The 21,168-nt window shown below is 42.1% G+C and overlaps 1 protein-coding gene across 2 annotated transcripts in view; it reads left to right on the top strand.

Annotated features, from left to right (window-relative positions):
* Positions 1-205: 205 nt before the first annotated feature.
* rnls (renalase, FAD-dependent amine oxidase) overlaps positions 206-21,168 on the top strand; it is a 42,304-nt gene continuing 21,341 nt past the window's right edge. The window contains exons 1-4 of one of the 2 annotated variants that reach the window (XM_029705104.1): positions 206-592; positions 2,532-2,637; positions 2,909-3,054; positions 4,404-4,565. In XM_029705104.1, coding sequence (XP_029560964.1) covers positions 478-592; positions 2,532-2,637; positions 2,909-3,054; positions 4,404-4,565 — 529 coding nt within the window. In that variant the 5' untranslated portion in view covers positions 206-477. The remainder of the gene's footprint in view (positions 593-2,531; positions 2,638-2,908; positions 3,055-4,403; positions 4,566-21,168) is intronic. The other variant, XM_029705113.1, reaches the window with a different exon arrangement.

Here is a 21,168-nt window from a genome sequence, read left to right as displayed (position 1 = left end):
TAATCATTACTCATGTTACGAAACGTTCTGTTTCGCAACGACAACCAGCGTTTCTATTGGACAGATTCGGTTAGGTCCCGCCCTATTAACTGAACCTGTCCAATATAAACGCTCGTTTCCGTTGCGTTTTGCATGTGTCTAGAGTAATGATTACACATCCTGCTGGTTTTATTGCCGATTGGTTGAAAGGCTTGTATCAACCAAAATGGGTGATTAGTAGCCTAATTAGTCAGTCATATAGATGTTACAATAACATTGTCAGTGCGATGTTGTAATGGGAACTAAGTGGTTTGTTTATTTTGCTTCAATAAACTGTTTCTCTATGCATACAACCAAGGGAACATTTTGGTCGGCCAACAGCCATTCATGTTTACAATTATAGGATAGAGGTGAAATCTGCAGCGTTACCAAACACGCCTAAAGAAGCTTGGTGCGGTCAAATATTGTCAAATAAAATAGTTTATAATTCAGGTGATAATGTCTCGAGTTCTTATAGTTGGTGCAGGTTTGACAGGCAGTTTATGCGCTTGTCTTCTACGAAGAGAAATGCCAAACAAAGTTATTGTTGTCTGGGATAAATCGCGAGGAGCAGGTAAGTTTGTGTCAGTTGCCGACAAAGTTCTTACATTTTGACTTATTTAGATACAATGTATACGAAGCAGAAGCGTAGCATACTGCTACACGAGGCAATAATGACTGTCACATAATGTTACAATGCACAGAATGTACAGTGCGTTGGCCAGATGCACGTTTCCATACAAAATTATATAATTACAATGTCGGCTGCGTGCTTATTCTATAGAGAACAGTAAAAATGAGAGGGTCAAATTGAGTGGTTTAGCGCGAAAAGTACATTATTTTATTTAGGAATGTAGTGAAGTAAAAGTGTAAAATAAAAATAGTAAAGTAATGTACAGATACAAAAAAAACGACCTTAAGTAGTACTTGAAAGTATTTTTACTTATGTACTTTACACCAGTGATTTTTTTTTCCTTACATCCAACAGTACTCATTACATTACATTGTAAATGCTTAGCAGAACAGGTAAATGGTCCAATTCACGCACTTATCATGAGAATATCCCTGGTCATCCCTACTGTCTCTGATCTGGCAGACTCAGTAAACACTAATGCTTCGTTTGTAAATTATGTTGAAGTGTGCCCCTGGCTATCTGTAAATGAACAAAAACAAGAGAATTGTGCCTTCTGGTTTGTTTTAATATATGCAATTTAAAATTCTTTACACTTTTTGATACTTAAGTATATTTTAGCAATTACATTTACTTCTGAAACTTAAGTATATTTAAAACCAAAGACTTTTAGAATTTTACTTAAGTAATATTTTACTGGGTGACTTTTACTTTCTATTAAGGTATTTTTACTTTTACTCAAGTATGACAATTGGGTACTTTTTCCACCACAGATCTCTTGCAGAACAGTGATAAAAATATTTCTTCGGCATATTGACAAAAAAACGATCTTAAGGGTTAGCCATCAGTGATGGAGTTGACAAGCCACTGATGGAGTTTAAAACATATTTTTGTCTATAAAAATAAAATGTCAATACCAACAATGTGCAGAGGTACGAGGTATTTAACGTAGGTACATGAACGCAGGGTAAAGTGACAAGGCATCAGGATAGATAAGAGTAAAATAAAGAACAGAGTAGCAGCAGCAAATTATGTGTGTGTGTGTGTGTGAATGTGTGTGGGATTGTCAAAGTAGTGTTTTGCGTGAGTGTGTGTGTAAATGGTTTGTATATACAGTCTAGTGAGTGTGTGTATATGGTTTGTATATACAGTCTAGTGAGTGTGTGTATATGGTTTGTATATACAGTCTAGTGAGTGTGCTTAGGGTCAGTGCAAATAGTTTGGGTACCATTGTAGGCTGTCATTGTAAATAAGAATTTGTTCTTAACTGACGTGCTAGTTAAATAAAATACAAATAAAACCATTAATTCACTATTTAGCAATCTGATGGCTTGGGGCTTGAAGCTGTGTCGGAGCATGTTGGTTTTTAGAAAGATATATCACAAAATAATATTTGACCCTAATGTATAGGTTATATAACCCTAAACGGCAGGTAGCGTAGTGATTAGAGAGGCTAGCCAGCAACCGGGGGGTTGCCATTGCCTGCCGTTCTTTCCCTTGAGTAAGGCACTTAACCGCCCACAACAACAGCTCCCTGGGCATTCAGTGTGGCAGTCCCCCGCACCTCTCGCCTGTGTGTGTCTTTCGGAGGCTTTGCGTTAAAAGCAGAAGTCCAATTTCAGTTGGACCTTGTGTACAACTGACCAATAAAATGATCTATGTATATGCTTGCTGCTGTTAACCTTAGGCCCACATGCAGATGTTTTGTTTGAGTTGATGTGAATGTTGTTAACAACACTCATGAAATCTCATCAGTAAACTATTATAATTTGTCAATTTTTCCAGTCAGTCTGTTATGTAATTTGAGTAAATATAATTTCAATATTTTTGTTTATACATAATGTTTGTTTTCTTCATGCCTTTTCTCATCTCTGTGTTGCAGGAGGAAGGATGTCCACCAGCAGAAGTCCGTCTGATCCATCCTGTATAGTTGATCTTGGTGCACAGTACATTACTGCCACGTCATACTACGCCAAAATGCATCAAAAGTACAGTATTCCACAATCAATGCATATCATGTCCCAAACTTCTCAAATCTGTTGTTCTAGGGTCTACCTATTACCCACAGCACCATGGCAGTATGTTACTAGCATAATCATTTTTTTTTCTTAAAACATTTTTTTATACAACATTTGACCAATTATACCCGTTAGGGGAAGCAACAAATGTGTCCATCCATTGGTGTCTGTTTTATTAACTTTGAGCAAGTTATTCTTTGTGTTCCAAGATGGTTCTCATCTTCATCCCATTGTGTTTCAGCTTCTATGAAGAGCTGCTGGCCCATGGTGTTCTGAAGCCCCTGGTTTCCTCTGTGGAAGGGGAGGTGATGAAGGACGGAGGCCATAAAAACTATGTCAGTCCAACAGGAGTGTCCGCCATCGTCAAACATTTCCTTAAGCAGTCAGGTAGCCCTGTCTTCTACCCTTTTACCTTGTATTTGATGTCAGTCTCAAATATCTTCGACAAGGACCTTGTTGGAGAAATGATTTACTTGCGCTGTTTTCTGTTGAGTATTTCACAGATGTTTTCCTTTTGTTCTTAATTAAACAAATATTTTGCAAGAAGCTCATGTCCTGAGGTTCATGTCCTCCCACTCATCCAGCTTTCATTTATTTGTCCAAGTTCCTAGAGGGCAAGGGGGGAATAAGGCCAGATTTCATAGGGTGATTTATATTGTCTAAACCTTACTGAGTCCAGATAATGAAGGCCTAGCCCAACTAGATATCAAGCAGGGACATTGCAGGATGTTGCTTTGACTTCAAAACTAGGGCTGTAAAGATGAATCCATTAATCAAACTGATTGATCAACTGATGCTTTAGTTGACAACAAGTTTTGAAAAAAGATGAATCAGTTAATCCAAATATTGCCTTGAACTTGGTCAGTAATGATTAGGTCATTAACCCGGTTTCACCCTACTGAAGTGTCTATTTCAGTAAATCAAGGTGAATGTCATACAAGATCAAAAAAGTGATAACAAATAATGTCATTGAAATTCAAAGATAGCAGAGTGTCACGCTAGGTCAAAGCCATGGAATGTTATAAGAGGTCGTGGGTAGCTAGTTGTTAGCAGGCCAAACAAAGTAGGGCTATCTACAGTATTACCCACTCCAGGCCTTTTAGAATGAGTTATGAATGATGAATAGAGGCCTGATATACTACCTCCACATTTGATTACTCTACTGATTAATCAGCTAATAGGACAAAACCTAATGGTACACTATTAGCAGATCAAATAACAGCCCTCAGGCAACAACTGTAATTTTATCTCCAGTCTCCACAAAGAAAAGGTTGAGGGTTCTATCTATATATTTTTTCTGGACCTCTACGACGCTCCTAACCTTGTTCTTGATCTTTAAAGAGACAAATTGTTTCTTTATACTGTAGTCTAATTCTGGAATGTACAACTCGGCGTCCTCAGGGAGAGGAGTTGTGCATCTTTTCTCTAATTCACAATCTCTTCCTGCATTTTTCTCCTCATTATATGTAATTTGGGAATGGAATGAAGTGAGGTAGCATGCCTTTCTAGAACTCTCTTGGCACCACCATGTGCGCCAGAGAGTGTATGTAACCATATACAATGTGTATGTATTATTAACCACAAAGTTTTAATCATTTCCCCAGTTGTGCACAGTCTTCTCTATATTTTACATCCTCTCTGGATTTCTTCCTCACCGACTCTTTCTTTCCTTTTCTTCCTCCATCTGTCCCTGTCTTTCACTGCAACATTGCCAACTCTGTGTCTCCACACCCAAGCAGGGGCAGAGGTGTTCTTTGACCACCACGTTACCCACATCTACCAGAAGGGCGCCATCTGGGAGGTGTGTCGGAAGGGTGGGGCCCCGGAGCAGTTTGACACCGTGGTCCTCACTATGCCAGTACCGCAGATCCTACAGCTGCAAGGAGACATGGGCTCCTGTGAGTACTGATCTACCTACCATCACCGAAACACACATACTGTATGCATGGTTTGTCATGATACTTCTACAAGAGCTACACAGCTTCAGATTTGAGGGCCAATGTATGCTGCTCCTATTTCATCCTATCTTTTTTATCAGTTAGGAGCCATGGGGGAAAAAAACATCTGAGGACTGGCCTATATACAGCCTATGTTTTAGTTTTTAATCAGTGAAATATTTGCACTGAACAGTATGTGAGATGCTCTTCTGGTATTGTCTAGTTCACCTCTGCCTCTACTTACATGTGCGTTTTGGCATAGCTGGAGTCAGCCAGGTCTTATAATATACTTGCAGAACGAGTTCTATTTTGGTGGCCTCTTGTACATTCTCATGCCTTGATTCCATTCAAAATGCACAGCTACATTATTGAATACTTTAACGATTTAACCTCCCAGATTGGTAAAAATTAGGTGTTGTATTGAGTAGAAGACATGACTTTGCAATAAAAATGACTGGAAATGTATGAATTCAGTGTATTGTTAGGATATTTGTGAGTCACAGAGCTGGTAGGGTTTCAGACCTGTCAATCAATCACTGTGGGTGGGACTTTGGAGGAAGGCGGTAGATTACTAATCTAGTCAGAAATACTCGTCTACATAGTCTAGTCTTTCAATTTTGTTTATTGTGGCAAAAACCTAAGAAGAAAGTTGTGTTCTGTCAAGTAAACATGGATTACCTGTTGAGAAACAATCTAGAATTGCAGAATAAAAATAAAAAGGCAAAACTTCATGGGGAGGATCCCCAGATCCCCCGTCAGATTGTATAAAAGTTTGGGTGCACAAAGTCAGGTAACCACGAATAGACCTACAGGTATGATTGAAGAATGAAGCAGGTGTTGAACATGGGCTTTGCTACACAGAAAGCAGCAGTTGACTACTCCATTGTCGACACTTTAATCAACTCAGTAGGCCTATATAAATATCTGAAATACTATCATTAGCTTTTATAACCTTCAAGATGTTTTCTTTTATCATATTTTGGACCAGATTGAGGCTCTCTCCACTTCCTATTGTTCCTGCAATGAGGATTCAACATCTTTATCAAATGTTTTCATAATTTATCTGCAGATAACTGCCAAAAAGTAGTAGCCTACCAGTATGCAAATTAGGGAGCCGAATGAACCCATCACTAGGCTACACTAACAATTCACTTTAGCGGTCACTGGGAAAATACACACTTAACCCACCAGACATGCCACCAGGGGTCTTTTCATAGTCCCCAAATCCAGAACAAATTCAAAAAACTGTACAATATTATATAGGGCCATTATTGCATGGAACTCCGTTCCATCTCATATTGCTCAGATGAACAGCAAACCTGGTTTAAAAAACCCGATAAAGCAACACCTCACGGCGCAACGCCTCTCCCCTATTTGACCTAGATAGTTTGTATACATGTATTGATATGTATTGATATGTAGGCTACGTGTGCCTTTTTTAAATTGATGTAGTTCTGTCCTTCATATGTTCTTGTCTATTAATGTTCTGTATTATGTAATGTTTCATGTTTTACAACAGCTAATGGGGATTCTAATAAAATACCATTGTCCCGGTGCGATATACAAAGCTTTAGGAACACCTGCTCTTTCCATGAAATAGACTATTCAGGTAAAGCTATTATCCCATTTTGATGTAACTTGTTAAATCCACTTCAATCAGTGTAAATTAAGGGGAGTAGACAAGTTAAAGAAAGCATTTTAAGCCTTGAGACATGGATTGTGTATGTGTGCCCTTCAGATGGTGAATGGGCAAGACAAAACATTTAAGTGCCTTTGAACGGGGTATGGTAGTAGGTACCAGGCGCACCGGTTTGTGTCAAGAACTGCAACGCTGCTGGGTTTTTCACGCTCAAAAGTTTCCCGTGTGTATCAAGAATGATCCACCACCCTAAGGACATCTTGACAACTGTGGGAGGCATTGGAGTCAACATGGGCCAGCATCCCTGTGGAACGCTTTTGACACCTTGTAGAGTCCATGCCCAATGAATTGAGGCTGTTCTGAGGGCAAAAGGGGTGCAACTCAATATTATGAAGGTGTTCCTAATGTTTTGTACACTCCGTGTAACTACATTGTATGATTTATGAATAAAGGGATATAGGAGATCTACTTTATTCAGTCAGTTCCAACACCTTTTATGAACTAGTCAACACTTGCTGTTCTGTCATCAATAAATAGCCTATGCGCCCGACTCCATGTCTGGCTAGATGCATATTGTTCATATGAAACACGCGGAAGAAAATAAATTAATGTGCCACAAAACAATAATTAAGTGGATTTCAACTCCTCATTAAATTCACTCACAGGAGACGATGAAGAAGCATCATGTTTTCCCTCCTCCGTGAAAAGAAATTAAACTGCAGCCAACCACATCGCACAAAAATAACACTGGTACCGAGAGGCTGGATAGACAGCAGACTGACAAACAGCAGTGTTTCCCTGTCATTGCTTGCTTTGTGACTGACATGCGCCTTTCCTATCAATTGATCGCTAGAAGATGCATGTTGTTCATTCTAGAGCGAGAAGGCTATATAAACATTTCTGACTAGCGAATTGAAACTTTTCAATGAAAATAATCCTAGTTACCTTATGAAGTGGAAAAAGTAGCCGGCTGACTAAGTCTGTTATCGGCTGTTTAGTCGACGGCCGTAGCTTAGGGAAAGCACTGCGCATTGAATCTGATCTGGCGGCTCATGGTGGCCCAACGCCCTATTAAGACACTTTATTTAGGTGTTTCCTTTATTTGGGAAGTTACCTGTATGTAACAAGCTGCTTCTACTTCATTTGTTTTCATGAATAAGCGCCCCATCGTTCCTCTGACTTGGAAAAATTGGGTGCTCCTCACTCCAATGCATATATGTATGAAGGTATCACTCTGGCCTCTCATTATAGACAGACAGCTGACTGGCTGGTCGGTGGGTGACTATAATAATAATTTGGTTGGTACTCATATTTGTCCTATTTCACACATGTAAACGTGTGTATTATATGCATGTGTGAATTGGAAATGTGGTTTTTGCATATCCCACCACCCCCTGAGACACCCTCGGAGAGTGGGGTCACGGCCACACCAGTAGACAGACAGACACAGAGCCTGTCCTTAGCTGCCAACTGCTGACCGGGTCCCTCCAGTTGCATGTTAAATTGGTCTCCAGGTGTCTCTCTGGCTGCGAGGGGCTCACATTCATCGACAAATTGGTATTCTCTGAGTAAGATTTCTAAACCCTAACGCGGCGTAGTGTAGAGTCCTACAGGCCAAATATGGAAATGAGAGAGGAAGGCATAGTCCTCCAGGGTGCCTAGAGTTTCATGGAAATGCTGAATAATGCAGAGCGCGAGCAGAAGTCGCTGCTTCCAAAAAAATGGTTGCATTCCAAATTAGCCGCTGGACGGAACAAGGGAACGAGACGAGTGAAAAGGGTGGAGGAATCAGTGCCTATTGCTATTAGGTTGAAGAGATGGTCTGAGATGCTGAATTCTGAATGACTCGGGTGGCATCACACACAGAAGGTTGAGGATGGTCGAAGTATGGCGTTAGAGCAGGAGTTGGTGAAGCATTGTTATCTTCTGGAAGTGTGCTGCACTGTGAGTGACAGCTGAGGTACACGTGAAAGGAACCATAGTCTGACTGAAGTAGTGGTGTCCCCTAAGTTACTATACACCATACGACTGGGACCGGTGCATACAGGAAATGTCAGCCCATGTCAAGATTCACTGAAATCTCAGGAGCAGTGGGGAATAGTTTTCTTTCAATTAAGACAGAGGCTCTGAAAGTATTACACACTGAATTACCTGTCCCTAAAATATTCACAGAGTTGTCTGGAGAAAATGTTTGACTCTTTCTCTCAGTTGGGGATGGGCATGATGAGCTGCTACAGTTCACTTAATAGAAGCATGTAAGTCAGCCCAGTTTGACGGCTTTCATTCAAAGCCATAGAAAATGACTTCAAAGCCCCCTTGACTTAGAAATGGATTTGTGGATTCGTTTGAGAAATGTGCTCTGTGCCTTTTGGAGAAACTCTATCCATACAAATGGCCCTGCTTTACAGAAACAGACTGGAGTCATTTGGGAGCATTCTTCAGATGCCCGTCTCCTTTGTTGTTTAATTTATACACACAACTTCTGACACTTGGATATTTTTGTTCTCGTTATAGTATTTCGGTCAAATTAAATCTGGCCCAACCGAACCATCCGTCTCCATATAGAGTGTGTCGAACTCATCATGGATTGATTGTAAGTACGTGTTCATGGGGATTGTTTTTAAGTAACAGCAAATGTTCTACAATGTGTAGATCATTCTAGATCCAACACTCAACCTCTTGGAAAGGAAAACTTTGTTTGGTACTGTACGAATATACTCGTATATACGCAATAGACAGCGTCCTGTCCAGGGGGTGTACTTTTACAGCCTTCAGGCTCATACAAGCCAAAGCTGAATGTACAGTATATTGATATAACATTTCTGGAAGACCACCACACATTGGTTTGTCTTTATATATTAGATACAGATTATATAATATACAGTAGATACGCTTCCTAAATGTGGGTGGTAGGACTGACTGGCTTTATTGTCAGATTCATTCATTATGAGGCATATTGTGTAAAAAGGTCCTGAATCATTTGAAGACGTCATTGATAGTGATGCAGTGTGAGGAACTGGACAGAGGGGGGCAGTAACAGGTGAGAGCTGGGGCCAGTCCCTGCCCCATGAGGATGCAATCTGGAAGTAATTTTAAACAGAATCAAGCTCCAAAATAACCCTTGCTTCACACTTCCTCCTCGATCCTGGTTGCTCAAAATTCTGAAAATATGAGACGCAGAGAAATGTGTTGTCGTTATGTTGAAAAGAGAAATGGAGAATAGAAAAAGCCCATGGATAATTTGCAGGAATCAACTCTGACTTTTACACCAAGCCTATAGTAGATCATGCTCAAGCCACACTTGATAGGGACAGATCGAAATTGACGGGGTGGCTGGTCCAACTCAAGGTGTCATAAAAAAAATGCACCCTCTTCCCCAATGTTAAAAATATTTTCACAAGACTCTCCCCTTGTACTGTAGAATTAACTCAAAATAATGTTTACGACCATAAATAACAATAACTGTAGTGACCCTGTGTTTATAAATGGTTCACCGACGACCACGAATGAGCTCCCTCTCCCTGCCTGTTTCATTACACTACAATCAGAGCCAGCTGCAGACAATCATCAACTAGAGGGCAATCTGAGTTTCAACATTTTGATGCCATATTTACAATTATATAAAATATATGCAACACATTTTCCACAAAGGTTTCTGTGCCAATGCACCACACAACCAATAAACAAAGCCTACTGACTTAGGACACTTCAATATCATAGTTTGCGACAAACAGAAAAACATTCCTCTCTACCATGTAGGACTACCCAGTATCGAAGGCTTGGCTTCACAGTCTCTGAATGTCATTAAACTTTTTGGTGTTTTGTAACAGATGTCTCTTTCAGTTCATCAATTGGCCGCTGCACAGTTTGGATTTATTGATTTGATTTGTTATTTAAAAAAATAAATATACACAATTTTTTTTTTTTAAGTGACCGGTATTGCACAATAAAGTCGGGGACTTATTTACATTGCGGTCCCGATTTTATTATTATTATTATATTTTTTTTTTACATATACAGTTACATAGAGATGAAAAAATGCTCAACCTCCAGATGAGTATGAGGGGGGAGTTTAAGTACAATTCTTACTCGCTTGTTTTGCTAGTAGCTTATTCTTTAGATGTTTCAAATCAAATTGTATTTGTCACATGCGCCGAATACAACGGGTGTAGACCTTACTGTGAAATGCTTACTTACAAGCCCTTAACCAACAATGCAGGTCTAGAAATAGTTAAGAAAATATTTACAAAATAAACTAAAGTAAAAAAATAAATAACACAATAAAATAACAATAACGGGGCTATATACAGGGGGTACCGAGTCAGTGTGTGGGGGTACAGGTTAGTCGAGGTCATTTGTTCATGTAGGTGTGGGTAAAGTGACTATGCATTGATAATGAACAGCGAGTAGCAGCAGTGTAAAAACAAGGGGGGTCAATGTAAATAGTCTGGGTGGCCAGTTGATTAATTGTTCAGCAGTCTTTTTGTATTTGCTGCTGGTGAACCCATCCTACCCAGTACATTTTGATCTGTCCCTACTATAAATTAATAATTCACATGAATTTAGTTTAGCAAATAATGTATAAAAAAATATACAAATTATATGTATATACACACACACACGGTCTAACCATTCACAGAATAGTGGGTTATTTCATCTAATCATCTTTGTCTTTTGATCTCGCCGCACAATGTGGATTTATCTGTACTCTGCAGACCCTTTTTGAAATGAACAAGGTTTTTGGCAACTGTTTATGTGCATATTATTCCGATTCTCTCGGTCTTATTGCCTTAGTTACTTTAGAGCTACAATTTAGAACTGCAACCAAAATAAATCAAACCCTTGGTTTCAAACAACCACATATCCATGCTGTCAAATGTACATTGAGCAAGTACTCAACATATAGTTCATGTTGTCTCGTCCGAAATGTTTGGATTTTATGGTTGGTATCCAGCAGAATACTCGGGCACAGCTTCTGTGGCGTTGCGTGGCTTGTCTTGGCCCTCACAGCGCAGGGAAATAGGACCATGTAACATTTGCAAAAGATGAATGAATTCAGGGAGCACTGGCGGGCCATGGCACGCCTGATATAAATCTCTGCGGTCTCCTGGCTTATTTGTTTCCCATAATATATCGCAGAGGATTTTGGGTCAGTGGTTTGACAGGGTTCCTGGAGCACTAGTTTTAGGGGCAGAGATGTCCTTTCATCCAGGGTGGCTTGCCAACCTCTGTGCCAGAGCCCTAATGCATTCTACCCCAGCCAATTTGCTTTATGGACATTTATTTTTTTTGTTCAGGGAAGTGAATTCCCTGTCTTAATGTTGGGAGCTTTTGCAGAATGTCTCCTCTTTTCCTCTTTTACTCTGGCGATATATCTGATTTCATTGACAACGTTAGCCAACTGCCAGAAATTAACAACAGAGTCAGGAATGTTTGGTTTTGCAAGAGCTGGCAGAGTTCTCTGAATGACATAAGATTTTTGAATGGTTTCTGAGGGCCAGTGTGTCTGCTGCAGTATTCACAGGGACACCTGTTGGTGCGGTGTGTTCCCTACTGCCAGCCACAGCCCACACACACGCCCAGTACTCACATTGGAAACCGTCCATGAAACATTATACAACCCTTCTCTTGCCCACACTTTCCTCGAATTCATCTGAATCTAGGCCAGAAGTGGAGCACTATTGGTATATTTTACATCAGAGGTTGTAATTGCTAACAGGTGGTTAACCCAGTCCTGGAACAATGCAGAAAGGCTGAGTAAGGCCGTTTTAAAATTAGAATGTCATATAAACTCACTTCCACTTTGGCACATACTGTTATAGCATCAGGGGAACTGTTTCTGTTCTTGTGGGTAAAGGAAGAATGGGACAAAAGCAGAAGTTTGTTCACTTTCTGCTTAGAAAAACATTAGACTTACCCATTGAAGAGTAGTGTTTTTTTAATGGAAATAATGATTTTGTATAGTAAGTACAGTGTAATGGTTTTCCCTGTCCTCTAAATAGGTTGAGGCAGGGGTGCAACTTTCACTGGGGACGGGGGACACTTCTAAAACCAAAGTTGCACCCCTGGGTAGAGGGTTATTGATTTATAATATAGTACATGTATTGCCTTCTTAGTGAAAGGCAGTCTTACTGTCTGAACTAATGTAGATATCTTCCATGTTATCTGTGGATCTGAGTGTGATCGCTTTCGTAGTCAAAGCTTACGTGTTACACTTTATAGAGGTGAAAGTCAAATCAAATGTTATTGGTCGCGTACACATTTTTTGCTAAATGTTTGTTTCTAGCTCCAACAGTGCAGTAATACCTAACTATACAAAACAATACACACAAATCCACAAAATTGAAAGAAAGAAATGTCAGAACGAGCAATGTCAGAATATAAATATATTTATATATGATGCTGTTTAGACATTATGGACAGTATATGAATATAAAAGGTGTGTACAGTAGATTTATAGGATGAGCCTTGACTAGAATACAGTATAAACATATGAAGTGGGTAAACCCTATGTAAATATTAAAGTGACCAGTGTTCAATTTCTTTATTTAAGCTTTATTTATCCAGGTTAGTCAACAACAAAAAAAGAAAAAAAAATCCAGGTTAGTCTCATTTGAGAATCTCTTTTTCAAGAGAGACCAGGTCCAACCAAGACAGCAGCTGGGGGGAACAATGTTTGAGACAAATATCAGACGTTCTGTAACAACTAACAGACATCGACACACCATAACAATTTGGGGACATAGACAAATACAGTGCATTTGGAAAGTATTCACACCCCTTGACTTTTTCCACATTTTGTTACGCTACAGCCTTATTCTAAAATTGATTCCATTGTTTTTCCCCCTCATCAATCTACACGTGACACATTTATTTAAAATAAAAAAATGGAAATATGACATTGACATATGACATTTACACAGTATTCAGACCCTTTACTCAGTACTTTGTTGAAGCACATTTAGCAGCTATTACAGCCTCAAGTCTTCTTGGGTGTGACACTACAGGCTTGGCACACCTGTATTTGGGGAGTTTCTCCCATTCTTCTCTGCAGATCCTCTTAAGCTCTGTCAGGTTGGATGGGGAGCGTCGTAGCACAGCTATTTCCAGGTCTCTCCAGAGATGTTCGATCGGGTTAAAGTCCGGGCTCTCGCTGGGCCACTCAAGAATATTCAAAGACTTGTCCAGAAGCCACTCCTGTGTTAGCTTGGCTGTGTGCTCAGGGTCGTTGTCCTGTTGGAAGGTGAACCTTCGCCCCAGTCTGAGGTCCTGAGCGCTCTGGAGCAGGTTTTCATCAAGGATCTCTCTGTACTTTGCGCCGTTCATCTTTCCCTTGATCCTGACTAGTCTACCAGTCCCTGACTGAAAAACATCCACACAGCATGATTCTGCCTCCACCATGCTTCACCATAGGGATGGTGCCAGGTTTCCTCCAGATGTGAAGCTTGGCATTCAGGCTTTGTTTCATCAGACCAGAGAATCTTGTTTCTCATGGTCAGCCCTTTAGGTGCCTTTTGGCAAACTCCAAGTGGGCTGTCATGTGCCTTTTACTGAGGAATGGCATCCGTCTGGCCACTCTACCATAAAGGCCTGATTAGTGGAGTGCTGCAGAGATGGAAGAACCTTCCAGAAAGACAACCATCTCCACAGAGGAACTCTGAAGCTCTGTCAGAGTGATCATCGGGTTCTTGGTCACCTCCCTGGCCAAGGCCCTTCTTCGATTGCTCAATTTGGCCGGGCACCCAGCTCTAGGACGAGTCTTGGTGGTTCCAAACTTAATTTAAGAATGATGCAGGCCACTGTGGTGTTCGGGACCTTCAATGCTGCAGACATTTTTTGGTACCCTTCCACAGTGAGTTGGGAAAGTATTCAGACCCCATTACTTTTCCCACATTTTGTTACAGCCTTATTCTAAAATGGATTAAATTGTTTTTCCCCCCTGATCAATCTACACACGCACACAATACCCCATAATGACAAAGCAAAAAGTGTTTGAAATTTGCTAATTTATAAAAAAGAAATACTGAAATATCACATCTACATAAGTATTCAGACCCTTTACTCAGTACTTTGTTGAAGCACCTTTGGCAGTGATTACAGCTTCGAGTCTCTTGGGTATGACGCTACAAACTTGGCACACCTGTATTTGGGGAGTTTCTCCCATTCTTCTCTGCAGATCCTCTCAAGCTCTGTCAGGTTGGTTGGGGAATGTCGCTGCACAGCTATTTTCTGGTCTCTCCAGAGATGTTCCATTGGGTTCAAGTCCGGGCTCTGGCTGGGCCACTCAAGGACATTTGGAGACTTGTTTCGAAGCCACTCCTACGTTGTCTTGGCTGTGTGCTTAGAGTTGGGGTCCTGATGGAAGGTGAACCTTTGCCCCAGTCTGATGTCCTGAGCGCTCTAGAGTAGGTTTTCATCAAGGATCTCTCTGTTCTTTGCTCCGTTCATCTATCCCTCAATCCTGACTAGTCTCCCAGTCCCTGCTGCTGAAAAACATCCCCACAGCATGATGCTACCACCACCACCATGCTTCATGGTAGGGATAGTGCCAGGTTTCCTCCAGACGTGACGCTTAGCATTCTGGCCAAATAGTTGAATCTTGGTTTCATTAGACCAGAGAATCTTGTTTCTCATGGTCAGTCCTTTAGGTGACTTTTAGAAAACTCCAAGCGGGCTGTCATGTGCCTTTTACTGAGGAGTGGCTTCCGTCTGGCCATGCTACAGTACCATAAAAGCCTGATTGGTGGAGGGCTGCAGATACAGTTGTCCTTGTGGAAGGTTCTCCCATCTCCACAGAGAATCTCTGGAGCTCTGCCAGAGGGACAATTGGGTTCTTGGTCACCTCCCTGACCAAGGCCCTTCTTCCCCGATTGCTCAGTTTGACCGGGCGGCAAGCTCTAGGAATAGTCTTGGTGGTTCCAAACTTCCATTTAAGAATGATGGAGGCCTTGGGGACGTTCAATGCTGCAGAAATGTTTTGGTACCCTTTCCCAGATCTGTGCCTCGGCGCAATCCTGTCTCGGAGCTCTAAGGACAAGTCCTTCCAGCTCATGGCTTGGTTTTTGCTCTGACATTCACTGTCAACTGTGGGACCTTATATAGACAGGTGTGTGCCTTTCCAAATCATTTCCAGTCAATTGAATTTACCACAGGTGGACTCAAATCAAATCCAATTTTGCGCTGAATACAACAGATGTAGAGCTTACAGTGAAACGCTTACTTACGAGCCCCTAACCGAAAATAAGGATAAGAATAAGAGAAAAGTAACAAGTAATTAAAGAGCAGCAGTAAAAAAAGAACTATATATATATATATATATATACAGGTTGCCGGTGCAGGGGCACCTGTTGGTTGAGGTAGAGTTAAAGTGACTATGCATAGATGACAAATCAAGTTGTAGAAACATCAAGGCTGATCAATGGAAACCGGATGAACCTGAGCTCAATTTCGAGTCTTATAGCATAGGGTCTGAATACTTATAAGGTATTTCTGTTTATTTTTTTATACATTTGCAAGAATTCCTTAACCTGTTTTCGCTTTGTTATTATGGGGTATTGTGTGAAGATTGAGGATTTATTTAGAATAAGGCTGTAACGTCACACAATGTGGAAAAAGTCAAGGGGTCTGAATACTTTCCAAATGCAGAACTATACAAGCGTCATATATAGAAAATCAATCATATGTACCACCGCATCAAGTCTAATGACGATCACATTTCTTAGTAACGTGAGTCAACCAAACCTTTAAACTCCTCCAAGGAAACAAGATCCTGGTGTTTCAAGCTGGTCTGGAGAGAATTCCAAGACCACGGAACTAAAACACTTTTTGCCATGATCCGTTCTGATTTTAGGAAGCGTTAAAAGTACACTACATGCCCAAAAGTATATGGACAACAAATCATCGACCACCTCATTCCAAAATCACGAGCATTAATATGAAGTTGGTCCCCCCTTTGCTGATGTTGGGCGATTAGGCCTGGCTCGCAGTCGACATTCCAATTCATCCCAAAGGTGTATGATGGGGTTGAGGTCAGGACTCTATGCAGGCCAGTCAAGTTCTTCCACAACGATCTCGACAAACTGTCTGTATGGATCTCGCTTTGTGGACGGGAGCATTGTCATGCTGAAACGGGAAAGGGCCTCTACCAAACTGTTGCCACAAAGTTGGAAGCACAGAATTGTCTAGAATGTCATTGTATGCTGTAGTGTTAAGATTTCTCTTCACTGGAACTGGGCCGAACCATGAAAACCAGCCCCAGACCATTATTCCTCCTCCACCAAACTTTACAGTTAGCACTATGTATTGTGGCAGGTAGCGTTTTCCTGGCATCCGCCAAACCCAGATTAGTCTGTCGGACTGCCAGATGGTGAAGTGTGATTCAGCACTCCAGAGAACAAGTTTCCACTAATCCAGAGTCCAATGGCGGTGAGCTTTACACCGCTCCAGCCTACGCTTGGCATTGCGCATGGTGATCTTAGGTTTGTGTGTGGCTACTTGGCTATGTAAACCCATTTCATGAAGCTCCCAACGAATAGTTCTTGTGCTGTTGTTGCGTCCAGAGGAAGTTTGGAACTCGCTAGTGAGTGTTGCAACCGAGGACAGACAGTTTTTATGTGCTTCAGCACTCGGGGGTCCTGTTCTGTGAGCTCGTGTGGTCTACCACCTCACGGCTGAGCCGTTATTGCTCCTATACATTTCCACTTCACAATAACAGCACTTACATTTGACCGGGGCAGTTCTAGCAGGGCGGAAACTTGACGAACTGACTTGTTGGAAAGATGGCATCCTATGACGGGCCCTTATTCTGCCAATGTTTGTTAATGGAGATTGCCAATGTTTGTCTATGGAGTGCTCGATTTTATACACCTGTCGGTGTATAAAGCAACGGGTGTGCGTCATATAGCCGAGTCCACTAATTTGAAGAGGTGTCAACATACTTTTGGCCATGTAGTGAGCAGGTGTGAGACTAACTGGTAGTTTATTTTCTGACCTTATCAAAGAACAGAGATAAAGCTGCAGTTTTGGATGTCTGAAGTCCTTGATGATCTTGTTGGCCTTCTTGTGACACTGGGTGCTGTAGATGTCCTGGAGGGCAGCCAGTGTGCCCCAGTGATACGTTGGGCTGACCGCACCACCCTTTGGAGAGCCCTGCTGTAGCGGATGGTGCAATTGCCGTACCAGGCGGTGATGCAGCCCGAAAGGATGCTCTCAATGGTGCATCTGTAGAACCGCTCATTGCTTCTACAGAACTTATATCAAAGTTTCAGTGTGTAGCCACTCCCTTTGCACTGGTGTTATCGTCTGTCAAACCAATTAGCCACAGATCCACGAGATCAAAGTGCACTTGGTTCTCTCCAGCTCCCTCTAAGCCAAGGCCCAACTATTTTTGCAGAGAAATTATAGCATGCCTCCACCAAGCTGTGAATCATAAGCCACTCGACTGTACTTTATGACATCCTTGCAGGTTCACAGCATTTTCACCTCCGCTCTCCCTAAACTACCGCGTCAGATTTTCTCAACAGACGGGTGGCTATTATTACCCATAGGCTGTGTCAATGGGGGGGGGGGGGGGGGCTTGACCTGATCTCCCTCCATTCATCCCTCCATCATCTGTCCCTCTGGCTGGACTACACTTCCTATGGATCCCAGCAGTCTCCTCTCCTTTCTCCGATGACATCATCCGTCCTGTCCTGTCTGGTCACTCCTGTTGCACAGCACTGTGCTGAGGCTTTAGGCCACTGCTTTGATTTCCCTGAGCTGCAGATAGCCACAGATAATTACAGCAGGATAGAACTAGGACTGCAGCATAGAGAAGAAGGTGGAGCATTATGGCGAAAGCAGGGCAGGCAGTCACTCACTTCCCATTATTTTAACCCCCACTTCCCAATTCTCTTATTTGGCTCCCACACCAGGCTGATATTGACAAACATCATTCTTATTAAGATCTTATGAAATTACAAACTCTTCTTGGCAGGCTTGCCTCGCTTGTGTGGCAATTTGTCTTTTTGGCAGCCGGGTTTGATTTGTGGCTTTGATAGTTTGAGATTAATAGTATTCGCACTGATGATCCCCCCCCACACTATGTTTATCAAATCCACCAGTGAACAGCCGTATTGCACATTTTGGTTTATTCAAAGTTGAAACAATCATACCCTTAGTTATTTATGCAATTGTATCCGTTGAACAGGTACATCTTTATAGTTTGACTGTACTCTTGTGTAGACCTAAGGCCGATGTTGCAGTCCAAACACGTTATTATTACCGCCTCAGTCATTGCGCTAGTCACTTCCCTCGGGGGAATCCCCGTCGAAACTGGATGCAGTTTGATTGCCATCTTAAGTGGAGGTCCAATTTACTAACGTTGCCCCCTTGGCCCTCGATTTAGCTCAACGGAGCGAGTGAACAACCATGGTCACTTGCGGGGTTGACAGGACACACAATTCAATAAACTGTAGTCACATGTCAAACTCTGGTGGCCGTGAAGTGTCAAATTTAATCAACAATGTTGTATTTCCGGCATGTCAAAATATACACTGCTCAAAAAAATGAAGGGAACACTTAAACAACACAATGTAACTCCAAGTCAATCACACTTGTGTGAAATCAAACTCTCCACTTAGGAAGCAACACTGATTGACAATAAATTTCACATGCTGTTGTGCAAATGGAATAGACAACAGGTGGAAATATTAGGCAATTAGCAAGACACCCCCAATAAAGGAGTGGTTCTGCAAGGGGTGACCACAGACCACTTCTCAGTTCCTATGCTTCCTGGCTGATGTTTTGGTCACTTTTGAATGCTGGCGGTGCTTTCACTCTAGTGGTAGCATGAGACGGAGTCTACAACCCACACAAGTGGCTCAGGTAGTGCAGCTCATCCAGGATGGCACATCAATGCGAGCTGTGGCAAGAAGGTTTGCTGTGTCTGTCAGCGTAGTGTCCAGAGCATGGAGGCGCTACCAGGAGACAGGCCAGTACATCAGGAGACGTGGAGGAGGCCGTAGGAGGGCAACAACCCAGCAGCAGGACCGATACCTCCACCTTTGTGCAAGGAAGAGCACGAGGAGCACTGCCAGAGCCCTGCAAAATGACCTCCAGCAGGCCACAAATGTGCATGTGTCTGCTCAAACGGTCAGAAACAGACTCCATGAGGGTGGTATGAGGGCCCGACGTCCACAGGGGGGGGTTGTGCTTACAGCCCAACACCGTGCAGGTTGTTTGGCATTTGCCAGAGAACACCAAGATTGGCAAATTCGCCATTGGCGTCCTGTGCTCTTCACAGATGAAAGCAGGTTCACACTGAGCACGTGACAGAGTCTGGAGACGCCGTGGAGAACGTTCTGCTGCCTGCAACATCCTCCAGCATGACCGGTTTGGCGGTGGGTCAGTCATGGTGTGGGGTGGCATTTCTTTGGGGGGCCGCTCAGCCCTCCATGTGCTCGCCAGAGGTAGCCTGACTACCATTAGGTACCGAGATGAGATCCTCAGACCCCTTGTGAGACCATATGCTGGTGCGGTTGGCCCTGGGTTCCTCCTATTGCAAGACAATGCTAGACCTCATGTGGCTGGAGTGTGTCAGCAGTTCCTGCAAGAGGAAGGCATTGATGCTATGGACTGGCCCGCCCGTTCCCCAGACCTGAATCCAATTGAGCACATCTGGGACATCATGTCTCGCTCCATCCACCAACGCCACGTTGCACCACAGACTGTCCAGGAGTTGGCGGATGCTTTAGTCCAGGTCTGGGAGGAGATCCCTCAGGAGACCATCCGCCACCTCATCAGGAGCATGCCCAGGCGTTGTAGGGAGGTCATACAGGCACGTGGAGGCCACACACACTACTGAGCCTCATTTTGACTTGTTTTAAGGACATTACATCAAAGTTGGATCAGCCTGTAGTGTGGTTTTCCACTTTAATTTTGAGTGTGACTCCATATCCAGACTTCCATGGGTTGATAAATTTTATTTCCATTGATTATTTTTGTTTGATTTTGTTGTCAGCACATTCAACTATGTAAAGAAAAAAGTATTTAATAAGATTATTTCATTCATTCAGATTTGGATGTGTTATTTTAGTGTTCCCTTTATTTTTTTGAGCAGTGTGAGCAGTACTTTTTTCTCACTTACTGGTCGGAGACAATTTGCCAACGCTTATATATAAAAATAAGCGTTGGCAAATTGTCTTAGTCTCGTATGAGGAGGCTATAAAATGTTGCTGTATTGGAATAAATGACCAAACTATAAAACTAGCTAGCCAGCTATGGGTAACTGTTGCTAGCTACCTGACAGGGGTGCTAGCTAGATATGTTAGCTTACTAGGTACATTATTAGCTTTAGGTTGGTTGTTTTTAAGCTCAACTTCAAGACTTCCTCCAAGGATGTTGCCTCTCCGACCATCACACTCCCTCGCTTGGGCAAGGGACATTTAAGGTACACTCGGATGTGACGATGTAAAACGTCATTCAAGGGCTGAGGGTTTAGGTTGTCAACTTTGAGTTTGAAACGCAGCCCGAATGTAGGTCGGTCTGCCCTGGGCAGCTACAGCAGCGCATCAGTCTGGTGTGTACGAAATGACGCAAACGTTCTCTCTGATTACTGTCAGAGACGCATTGCTTATTTCCTGCCTGCTCTATGTCATCTTACAAATGCACACCATAGTGGGGACAGAGATGTGCAATATGCAGTATGTGTCAGAATATATGTTGAGGACTTGATGGTGCTAGGGTGTAGGCTACAGTATATTTTCTGTATGCATGTACACTACCGTTCAAAAGTTTGGAGTCACTTAGAAATGTCCTTGTTTTTTAAAGAAAATGACATTTTTTTGTCCATTAAAATAACATCAAATTGATCAGAAATACAGTGTAGACATTAGTTAATGTTATAAATGACTATTGTAGCTGGAAACGGCAGATTACATTTTTTTT

Source organism: Salmo trutta, chromosome 2, assembly GCF_901001165.1.
Source record: "Salmo trutta chromosome 2, fSalTru1.1, whole genome shotgun sequence".
Lineage (NCBI taxonomy): Eukaryota > Metazoa > Chordata > Actinopteri > Salmoniformes > Salmonidae > Salmo > Salmo trutta.
This window is presented reverse-complemented; position numbering and strand designations above follow the sequence as displayed.